Below are 12,119 nucleotides of genomic sequence, written 5' to 3' on the forward strand. Positions count from 1 at the left end.
CCCAATACAGCGCCCTGGGGACGGCAAAAACGCCGTCCCCAGGGAGCTGTTCGCATGGGGGGCGCTGCTGCTTCACAGCCGCCCCGCCCTCGCTCCTCCCCAGCGGCGTGAAGCTGCCATTTTCCCACCTCGCTCCCCGAGCGAGGTTGTTGGAAAACGGCGGCTCGGCGCTGGAAGGCGCCATCCCTCCCCCCGTTGCCCAATCAACCTACCTTCTCTGCGACCGTCCAGCGCATCGCCGAGGCCTGGGGACACGCCCCCCTGCCCTGCGATTCCGGAGCACTTTGCGGCACAGTCTTCCCGTTCGTTACCGGGACCATTCGTGAAAACGGTCCCAGGGGGGTTGGGTTGGCGTCATGTACGCCGTCCCAACCCCCAGCGTGGCCATGCGGAAATGACCATAGATTGACTCTACAGTTTGGAAAACCTGAGCAAGGGTATTAACGATAGGATGCTTTGGAGGACATTTGATTCATATGGTTTCCATGAGTTGGAAACAACTTATTGGCAACTGACACACACACACACACACACACACACACACACACACACACACACACACACACACACACACACACACACACACACACACACACACAAAGTAATAAATAAAAGGAATCACATAGTTACCAAGAGATCTACACTACAACAAAGAGCCATACATTTGCATTAACAAAATTTAAACTGACTGAGAAAGCCCAGGAAGGACACCTTGAGGTCATTGTGGAAAGTTCATTGAGCAGGCTGCTTAGTGCTCTTTTACCAGAGGTGGGATCCAGCAGGTTCTCACAGGTTCCCGAGAGTAGGTTACTAATTATTTGTGTGTGCCAAGAGGGGGTGACTAATTGGTGATTTTGCCACGTGGTTTTTGCCTTAGTTACGCCCCTCCTCTCAGCAGCAGCGTGCAGAACTTGAAGCAGTCTAGCAGGAGGTGCACCGGCGTGCATGGCAACCTGTGCCAGCGTGCATGCGTTTCCCACCGAAGGACCGGTGCAGCAGCTGCGTCCTTGCCACAGCCCCGCCCAGGAATGCCCTGCCCCAGAATCCCTGCCCACGCCCCCGTTGTGCCCTGCCCAGCCCCATTGGTGCTACGCCACAGTTTGAATCCCACCACCATGGGAACCTGTTACTAAAATTTTTGGATCCCACCACTGTCTGTTACAGTGAATAAAAGTAAATTTGGAGCTATGAAGCAGTTGGAAAAGAACTGAAAACAGTGCCATTGTGCAATTTGTTGGGCCTGCCACCATTGGAATACAGTTCTGATGATCCATCCTGAAGCAAATCGTATCAAAAAGAGCATCTCAAATGATGTATAGTGTGGAACACATGCCATATGAATAAATAATGATTCATATTTTACCATTCAGCTGAGAGTGGAACTTTCTGCCAGCCCAAGAACTCTTCCTAGGATGGAAGAGCCTAGAAGACGCCATTTCGGCATCTTAAGAAAGTGTTAGTCAAATGCATGACCACACAAAAATGCCATGTTCATCTCGAATTCTGTGATTTTGGTGTTGAGGAATTTAACAAGAAATTAGCTAGTTGAACAGAGATACAGGCCTGCCTATAATCATACTTGTACAGAGGGCATGTTTCTCTATCTTGCAGGCTTCTAATAAGACTTGTTTACCCAACCAAAGATCATGGCTAAATGTTTGCTTTGTTGTATGATGGTAAGCCATTCCAGATTAACTAGACCTTGAAACAACGTGCCCTAAGGCAGTGGTGGCGTACCTATGGCATGGGTGCCAGAGGTGGCACTCAGAGCCCTCTCTGTGGGCACGCACAAACAGAGTCGTCCCCCCCACATCTAGGCTGGCCTGGGCCACTGGGCTCGATTATTAGCATTAAACCTAAGACCTAGTTTTGGAGAAGCAGTGTAGGTAACCCTGTTAACCCGCTGATTTTCATGCGAAGAACTAAAGCACGATCCTTTACCTGGGAGTAAGCTCGGTTGCTGGCAATGGGGCTTGCTTCTGAGTAAACCCTCCTAGGGCCATGATTCACCCATTGGAAGAGTTGTATGGTTGCTTCAAAGCAAAGCCACCGACTACCACCAAGCTTACTCCTGAGTAATGCACGTCTCGGAGCCAACCATTTTTAAAAACTAAAACCTCAGTATTCAAGTTAAATTGCCGTGTTGGCCCTTTGCGATGAATAAATGGGTTTTGGGTTGCAATTTGGGCACTCGGTCTCGAAAAGGTTTGCCATCACTGCCCTAAGGAAAACGTCCGTGACACATTTAAAGAGTTAGTCACCCTATTCTTGGATATATAACTGAAAATTAATATTTAAGCTATCTTCAGATTTTGCATGCTGTCTGTGTAATATATTTAATCCCAAATTGTAAGTATCTTTGGGATATGTCCGGGTGCGGATCTCTCTCCTTTGTATGTCTAGACTGCAAATACATTTAGAAATATATTTTCTCTGAGTCTGTATCTGTCTGTCTTGGTCATGACTGACTGAGCCTCAAGATTTCAGAATTTACCCCTCATTGGCGATCAGGAATAGACGAAGGTCACGGCCTTCATGCCTTGCTCAGAAGCTTATTAGAAGCACCTCACTGGCTGCCGCTGAAAACTGGGCGTTGAACTATGTGGAACCGGAGTGGATCCAGTAGAGCTTTCCTTAGCTCTATAAAAAATAACCTATCTATGGGCCTTTCCCCACTCTCTTTGATCCCCACTATGCCGCACGCCCGGGTGTCCCCACGAGCGCGGGGTCATCAAAAGGCGCCATTAAGAAGAGCGCCAGGGATGCCGCGCGCTGAGGGGGCGCGACAGCGGCAGCGTCGGGGCAGCTGCGCTGTCACCGCCCCTGTCGTGAAGAGTGCCGGGGGACCCCGCGCTGCTCTCCTCAAGTAGCGCAGGGCTTAAGGTAAGTGGGGAAAGGCCCTTTGATGGTATTATATGTTCCAGTTTTTCTCAGTTCTGATGCACAGAATTTGGGACCTGACAGAGTGGAACTGTAACTAAGAGGTCTCACTCCTCTGTAGTTAAATGGCATCCAAACCATTCAGAAGTTTATTTATTTTAATTACAAAATGTATATACCCAACCTTTTTGCCTCCGTAAGGACCATCAAGGTGGCTGACAGATTAAAATCCCGTTAAAAATCACATCTTCGAAACCATTATGCCAACACAGACACATGATTAAAACCAGAGCTGAAGTACACATACATAAAGTACATATACATAAAATATATGACAAATATTGGACAAAAAGGAAGGATCGTTGAGTTAGGTTTTAACAGAATTATGCTGCTGCATTTGACCATCTAGCTGCCCCTTCCTGCTGCATAATTTCTGTTCTTCTTGTGGACTTTAGCTATATTGCTGTTACTTCCACAAAGGATGCTGGATTCTTTTTGACCCCTTGAAATGCAACCAATTGCTAGGCTTCAGCTATTTACTTGTTTGAACTGTACCATGGGCAGGGGCGGAGTGAGGGGGAACTGCGCCCGGGGCAAGCCTGCGTCCTGTGCCCCCCCACGCTTCCAGAATACCCCCACCACACCCCTGCACCGGGGTGCGCCCGGTGCATTGTGCCCCCCCACGCTTCCTTGGTGCTACGCCACTGACCATGGGTACCTTAATACCTAGGCCAATGGTGGCGAACCTTTGGCACTCCAGATGTTATGGACTACAATTCCCATCAGCCCCTGCCAGCAGGGTCAATTGGCCATACTGACAGGGGCTGATGGGAATTGTAGTCCATAACATCTGGAGTGCCAAAGGTTCGCCACCACGGGCCTAGGCTATTGCTTATTCTGGGTGCTTGTTTGAATTTATCTTATTGAAAAATGTAAATAGTGATTCTGCATCTTGAGGGTTTGTGATTTTTAGTTGCACGGGAAATGTTATCTACAGCCCGGGCGCTGTTTGTATTAAAAGACCTTTTCCACGTCCAATTTCCCCAAGCCAAATGAGCTTAAGATTGTTTTCAGCGATAGTGGACTGTAATGAAATAAACTCTAGACTGGACTGTAGAAAGTAGCAATTACCAGAATGTCAAATCATCCACATTTCTATCAATTTTGTTTTCAAATTGCTCACGCAGCCGCCTGGCGCCACTGGGCGGCTAAGTTGTCCTTTTTTCAATCAATTCTGCCGGTGAAGAAGGGAAAACTCCTTCCTTGTGAGCTGCCGGTTCTGTCACTAATGAGAAACAGGCAGGGGCAAGTCTTGAGAAGGAGCACAGATCTTGGGGAAAAGACATATCCTGCTGCTCAGTTTACTTCCTGCTGAATAAAATTATAATTAAAAAGCCAAAGGTTTGAGTAATCATAACAACTCCTCTGTCTTTTTTTAAATGTTTCATGCTTTATTGACAAACAAAAATCATATACAAAACAAACAAAAATCATATACAAAACAACATATAACAAAAACATATAATGGTGGGCTTCCACACGTGCGTTTTCCTATTCGTCAACGTTCTAATTCATTCAATATATATATATTTTCTGTATTATCATCTGTAATTATCTTATAATACTTCCAACATAACGTATTTCTGATTATTTTTTCTTTCCAAATATATGAACCAATGTTTCCATTGTTCCAAAAAAAATTTCTTTTGTTTCTAAGATTTCGAAGCCTGTTAGTTTTGCCGTTTTAATTAACTCTAACAGATTGGCAAACAACTCCTCCGTCTTGTGCTGGTATAGTCTGCTACACTCACCCTAGTAGACCGAGGAATTGTTATTATCGGAGTCTGAATTAAAGTTACCAAGATTCACCGGTTACCTCCTCCCTTTTATCATGATTTCTCATTATCTAAAGGTTCTGTACATTCTCGTTAACAGATCTGCCGGCTGCCCAGGCCCTGCTAGCCACACAGCATCCAAAGTGGATGAGTTGCTCCTCATTGTCAACTGGATAACAGAACTCCAGCCAGCATCATTCTGAGCCCCCCCGTCCTCTACTCAGAGGTGTAGGGGGGGACTGGTGCCCAGGGCAACACCTGCTTCAGGCACCACCCCACACTGCCCCCATGCTCCCCCTTGTGCCCCATTTACCTTAGCTGGCAGGAGCCTGCCGCAGGCTGCCCCTCGGCCCTGCCTGGCTGCTCCTTTGGCCGGCGGAGGCTCCACCGGCTGAAGGAGCAGCCTGGCGGGGTGGGGCGGGGCTGAGGGGAGGGGTGTGTAGGGCGATTCTCCACCCCTCCACTTGACCAACCGGTTTGTGCCCGGGGGCATATGACCTCACATGTTCCCTTGAGCGCTCCGCCTCTACTTCTACCTATTGGGAAGTTCGGTTAATATAGCGAAGTTTGCCCAGTCATAGAAGCATGATATTGACTGCAGTAAATAAACTTCCCCCAAAAAGTATATTGTAAAAAGATAAAAGCCTGATCTAAAGAGTACTTTTTCCCTCCAATGTCACGAGTGGCCAGCTGATCTAGCATTGTGTGTATAGAAACACAAGACGTTGTTTCAGCAGCAGAGAGCTGTAGATATGTGTGACTCCATGCAAAGCCTATGGAGAGGGTTGCTCTGAGGGACATCCAGAGGTGGGATCCAGCAGGTTCTCACAGGTTCCCGAGAGTAGGTTACTAATTATTTGTGTGTGTCGAGAGGGGGTTACTAATTGATGATTTTGCCACGTGATTTTTGCCTTAGTTACGCCCCTCCTCTCAGCAGTAGCGTGCAGAACTTGAAGCAGTCTAGCAGGAGGTGCACCAGCGTGCGTGGCAGCCTGCGCCTGCGTGCATTTGTTTCCCGCCCAAGGACCGGCGCAGCGGCTGCGTCCTTGCCACAGCCCGCCCCCGGAATGCCTGGCCACGCCCCCGTCGTGCCCGCCCAGCCCCATTGGTGCTACGCCACAGTTTGAATCCCACCACCATGGGAACCTGTTACTAAAATTTTTGGATCCCACCACTGGGGACATCCCATTCAAGGAGGTAATACCTATACACACTCAGAGTCATGTAGCGCCCTCCAGTGTCCAGACATGCTGAGCCACGCACACCAAAACTACCAACCTTGGCTGTAGTTCCAGGGGGCTGCAGCAGTAGCTACCCCATCTCCTCCCACACACTTTAGTCTGCATTTTTGTTGATTACAGTGATTTTGTTGATTACAGTATATTACATCCCCCTTTATTCTTTAGACTGTTTGCTAGTATCTGATTATCCTTTTCCCAAGGATGTCTCATATCAACCCTGCTTGCCTTTTCTTCGTTGGGAAGGGTGAACTGCCTTTAGGCTAAGGATTCTTACTTCCTTTGTTGAGTCATAGACAGTGACTGGCTGTGCAGGCAAACTGGGGTAAAGGCTAGAGATTAGGATAAAGGTTAAAAACGTCAAACATCTAGAAAACAAGCCATGCTGAAGAACAGTCAGCATGGTTTCTTCAATGCAGAGCCCTGACTTGCCATCAATACAACAACCTTTATTAGGCATATTAAAATAGGCTCCAGAGCATTACAGACATTTCTGAAGTACAAATCAAAAGTACATTCAAAACACAGACAGATAAACTGTACCTAGCATTGGACGTTACTTACAAAGTTCTGTCACTTGTAAAAGAAATTTTGCTACTTTTTCCAAGAACATGCCCTCTGTGTTATTTAACAAAAGCTCCGCAACAGAGTTGTCAGAGTCTCTCTCAGATTTGTCTAAGACTTGCCCAGGAGAGAAATTCCTAATACCCACATATCTCAGACAGTCAAGTATAATGTGAGCAAGAGTCTCCACTTGGTTTTTACAGTGTGGGCAGACCCGATCCTGGAGAGGGATAGATAGGTAGCGACCCTTTGTAATGGCCGATGGGAAAGTAGTGCATCTGGCCCTTGTAATAATCCATCTCTGTTGGGGTTCAGTTAATAGTTCAAGATATCTGGCTATGTGCCCCTGTTCTGGTACTATTCTGACAGAAAAGGGTGAGCATGATTTATTTGCTTGGCCCCAAAAGATATGGTATTCCTGTTCTAGAAGTCTGCTTTTTAAGGTTTGCAGAATCTCTCTGGGTGACATCATACAGAGATCTTCAAGAATTAAACCTAGAGAGTAGATTTTTGATTTAAGAAGTTGATACCATTTGGAGGCAAATAGGTCTGGGCGCACACTATATGTTAAACTGCGCTCATCAGAGTTAACACATAGTTTGATCCAATACTTGAATGTATTCAGCCATGTTCTTGTTTCAAGGACTTGCCATCCTTTTAGAAGAAGAAGAAAGAGAAGAAGAAATGAGTTTGGATTTACCCCGCTTTTCTCATGCACAGGGTATCTCAAAGCGGCTTACAAACTCCTTTCTTCTCCCCACAACAGACAGCTTGTGAGGTGGGTGGGGAGGTGAGAGTTCTGAGAGATCCCATGGTCACCCAGCAGCCTTCTTGTGTACAAGTAGAGAAACAAATCAGGTTTACCAAATTAGAGTCCGCCACTCTTAACCACCACAACACTCTGGGTCTATCAGTATTAACAAATAAGTAAATAGAAGTGACCTGGTAGACAATATAGGCTTAACCTTTCAATCATTTCTTAATAGATTATTTCACCAAAAAGCTCTAAGGGCAATTAAACAGTAATGGCACAAAAGGATAGGGCCTGTTATGAAACATTGAAAAGCAAGAACATAAGTAAAGAGCCTGCTGGATCAGACCAGAGTCCATCTAGTCCAGCACTCTGCTACTCGCAGTGGCCCACCAGGTGCCTTTGGGAGCTCACCTGCAGGATGTGAAAGCAATGGCCTTCTGCTGCTCCCAAGGACTTGGTCTGTGAAGGCATTTGCTGCTCCTGCTAAGACATTTGCAATCTCAGATCAAGGAGGATCAAGATTGGTAGCCATAGATCGTCTTCTCCTCCATAAACCTGTCCAAGCCCCTTTTAAAGCTATCCAGCAAGAAACAATGGATAGGAGGAAACAGATAGTATCCACAGAAGTAACCAGTGAAACCTCCCAAGGATGTTAATTGGGACCAGTACATGTTATTTAGCATGGTTGGTTCTCTAAAAAACGGGCAGTGTGAAGAAGTGTTTCATTTTCAGTGCTACGCTCTCAGTATTTGCAAATGCATCAAATGCACAAATTTATCACAAATGTCTTTGTCTCTCTGTTTATTTTGCAGAAAAAATTCCAGATTGCAGTTGAATAGGGTGAGAGTAGAAGATGCAGGAGAATATAGCTGTGAAGCAGAGAACGGGCTAGGCAGGGACGCAGTCAAAGGCACCATCAGTGTGAAAAGTGGTAAGTTGAGAGTTTTAAACAGAGTTGAGCCAAAACAAATCTATTTAATTATGGTTATCATTTTTCTGTGTGGAATCTTTGAGCATTTCTGGTCAAGCTGGGAGAAAAGTCATTTTATGTACCCTACGAAAAAACTTTACCAAGAACTTCTCCACCCCTTTGGTGATTGTAAACAGCCCACTTGCATGAAAAATAATCCACGTTCCATCTCTGCCCCCGACCTGCTTTCAGGGGCAGTTGTACAGAGAGCAGCATTCAGAACTGGAACGAAAGAGCAAAACTGCCTGTTTGATTCCCCTCATCAAACCCATATGATTTGACAAGGAAATGGGAACTTGTGAAAATCCCAGTTAATTCTGATCTTGTTTTAAACCTTTTGTTTCTGGATAGCCAGCCAGGCTGGTCTACACATTGTTTCTTGGTGCAGGGGGAAGTTGGTTGTGATGATCGCAAATCAACACGACACTGGCGTAAATCTTGATCCTGGTGTAGCACACTTGACCAGAGATGCTGCAGATTTCTCAGTGAACCTGTTCAGCAGATCATTTACCTTTTTCACTGCTCACAATCAGACTTTGAGCTGATCAGGGACATGTTCAGATTCCACCGAACTGCTTGAACAGCTGCCGAACAAATTTGCAGCTGCCTGTTGATCAGAATCTGTTGACTGGTGGTAGTTCTTATCCACCCAGCTCCCTTAGCAAAGTAACTTCACTGTAAAATTGCAAAGGGGAGTTCTTCCCTGTCCTCCAAACTGGCCAGGGACAAAAGCAGTCCTTTTATTTTATTTTATTATTTCATTTTATTATTTTTAATATCCTGACCTCCCTGGCTGAAGCCCACTCAGGGCAGCTAACACACGTAATCCAGTTACAGTCATAAATGATTTGCATAATCAATAGTTAAAACATTAAAAGCTTTTACAGATGGCAACTAAAATCTCACAGGACTCCCTTGGCAGCCCATGAGTACAGCGGGTGGGGGCAACCTATGAAAGCTTCAGATGTTTGGATCATACTCCCATCAGCCCCTGCCAGCATGGCCAAATTGGGGCTGATGGGAATTGTAGTCCGTGAACATTTGGTTGGCCACTCCCACCGTAGTAGAAACATCCACCCCATCCCATTACTGTCTGGCCAGAGAGGAGGGGGGGATTTTTTAAATTTTTATTTATTTTTAAATTTATTGTGCCACTTATATACCGCCCTTCCCCGGAGGGCTCAGGGCGGTTTACAACAATGACAGAGCTAGTGGATACATAAAATACCATAAAGTTAAAAGCAGCTCAATTTCCTATAAACCAATTAAAAAATACAGATGGTATCCAACCATTAAAACTCCTCCAAGAGGGAACAGCGGGTCTTAGGTTGTTTCCGGCACCTTATCAGCAGCTGGTCTCCAAAGGCCTCATGGAATAACTCAGTCTTGCAGACCCCAAGTGAACTCGCTAAGGTTCCGCGAGGGGCCCGGACAGCTGGAGGGGAGCAACTACTCAGGCAGGCCAGGGCTGTGAACGCCCTGGGCCCTAGTGGCTCTGGCCCTAGTGGATGCAAGATTCAGGGGGCCAGCGCAATGTACCAGTTCCGCGGCAGCTTCAGGCATACACCCAGTGGAACATTTTGGCTTTACAAGCCCTACAGAATTGGTTGAGATCCCGCAGGGCCTTAATGTCTGCTGGTAACGAGTTCCATTGAGCAGGATCCACGGCCATAAAAGCTCTGGCTCTAGTTGAGGCCAGCTGAATTTCCTTGGGGCTGGGGACCAACAGGAAGTGGCCTCCACAGGCAATATGGGCAGATGTGGTCCTGAAGATACAGCTGCCCCAGACTGCTCAAGACCTTAAAGGTTAACACCAAAACCTTGAATTTAACTAGCAGCCAGTGCAGCTGGCAGACTATAGGGTCCTAGAGTGTTGTAGATGCATCCTGAGACTCCAGATTCATCAGCCCCTGCCAATGCACAATTACTGGGGCTGGCAGGGGCTGATGGGAATTGTAGTCCATAACATCTGGAGTGCCAAAGGTTCGCCACCACTGTCCTATGTGTTCCCTCACCAGAGGCCCTGTAAATACTCTCGCTGCTGCATTCTGGACCAGTTGAAGTTTCTGGAGCAATCTCAAGGGCAGGCCAGCATAGAGCGAATTACAGTAGTCTAGCTTGGAGGCGACCATTGCATGGATCTCTGTGGCAAGGTCCGAGTGCCTGCATTGCATTTCAATGTCTGCATTGCATTTCTCTTCTTTTCTCTGCACCCCAAGCCTACAGCTTGGAGAGGGAAGAGGAGAAGGGGAATCAGCTGAGCTTCCGATCATTCATTCCCCTCCCCTCATCTCAGCATGTCTGGAGGGCAAAATAGTTTCCAAGATAGTACAGCAGAAAAACAGCCAGGAGATCAGCTGGAAGTTGGTTCCTGATTCTTCCCCCACAAGTGAAACTTTCCTAGCAGGAGATCAGAAGTCAACTCACAGCTGATCCATCATATTCAGGCTGGGATGTATCCTTCCCCCCCTCGCTTAGCTCCCATGACATCTTGTCAGCACCAGCAGCTACGGCTTGCAGTACCAAGCACAGGCAGCTGTTACCACATCCTTTAGTAGAAATGTGTAAACGTTCCCAATTACTGCCCTGGAAAGGTATTATCGAAATCGTTTTTTCTCATATTCATGTGCAGATACAAACTTTAATATCAGAGAGATCTGATGCATTATTTTAAAGTGATTTTTTTTAATCAAAGCATTTGAGCACATCACTCTTTTTCTTCTGCCCCCCCCCCCTCCCCAAAAAGCGGGGATTGACCAGCTTGTTGCTAAGCAATATGCCGGCCTTGATTGTGAACCTTTCCCCATCTGGTACAATAGTTTTAGGTGATGCAGATGTCTGCTTTTTTTTCAGATCTATAAAGTTCTAGAAACAAATTTGGAGCCCATGTAAATAACATGTTTTGCGTTTGTCAGAACCCTCCCTCCCTCCTCCCTCCCTCCCTCTCCTCCCTCCCTCCTCCCCATTCATCTATCTATCTATCTATTCATTCATTCATTCATTCTATCTATCTATCTATCTCTATCTATCTTATCTATCCAGTACTTCCATTCTATCTAATTATCTATCTACCTATCTATCTATTTCCATTCTATATCTATCTATCTATCTATCTATATCTATCTATTCTATCTTCATCTATCTATCTATCTCATCTATCCATTACTACCCATTCATCTCCATTCATCTATCCATTCATCTATCTATCTATCTATCTATCTATCTATCTATCTGAATCTATCTCATCTATCTATCTATCTATCTATTCACTATTCACTATCTATTCCATTCAGCCCTATCTATCTATCTATCTATCTACTATCTATCCATCTATCTATATCTACCAACTATTAGGATTTTAAACCCACAAGATCCTCCAAGGGCTCTGGCTACGTGCAGTAGGCCTGCAAACAATACATAATAACATTAAAACACAGCAGGCTAAAAAAAACAACATTTGCTACACATAAAAAACTAGGGTTAATTTTAAAACAATTCTTGCTACTCAATTGTTGCATACTTAATTATTGCTCCACATCTTTGGTTTAGGAGACGTAGGAGTTCAGAACTCATGTGTCTCAGGAAGGGACTGATATCTCATCAGCCCCTGACAGCAGGGCCAAGGGCAGGGGCTGATGGGAAATTGTAGTCCATGAACATCTGAGAGCCACAGGTGGCAGACCTCGGGTATAATGAGAATGGGAGGATCCATTTAAGCCACCCATCCTAGCAAGGGCAAGACGCATTCCTGAGAGTAATTCTTGTAGTCCTTTGGGTTCTCCTTAAGCAGTGCACTCTGAACCCTGGGCAAAGTGCCTACATAAAAGTGCTTAGTTAGCATTCCTGTGGAATTATCTGTCATTGCATGAAGCCATCTC

At 45.9% G+C, this 12,119-nt stretch overlaps 1 protein-coding gene across 1 annotated transcript in view; it reads left to right on the plus strand.

Moving 5' to 3' along the window:
• Positions 1 to 12,119, plus strand: part of NRG2 (neuregulin 2) — a 228,116-nt gene that overhangs the window by 137,240 nt on the left and 78,757 nt on the right. The window contains exon 3 of the mRNA XM_048515357.1: positions 8,084 to 8,202. Coding sequence (XP_048371314.1) covers positions 8,084 to 8,202 — 119 coding nt within the window. The remainder of the gene's footprint in view (positions 1 to 8,083; positions 8,203 to 12,119) is intronic.

Source organism: Sphaerodactylus townsendi, linkage group LG14 (genome assembly GCF_021028975.2).
Source record: "Sphaerodactylus townsendi isolate TG3544 linkage group LG14, MPM_Stown_v2.3, whole genome shotgun sequence".
In the NCBI taxonomy this organism is placed as follows: Eukaryota; Metazoa; Chordata; class Lepidosauria; order Squamata; family Sphaerodactylidae; genus Sphaerodactylus; species Sphaerodactylus townsendi.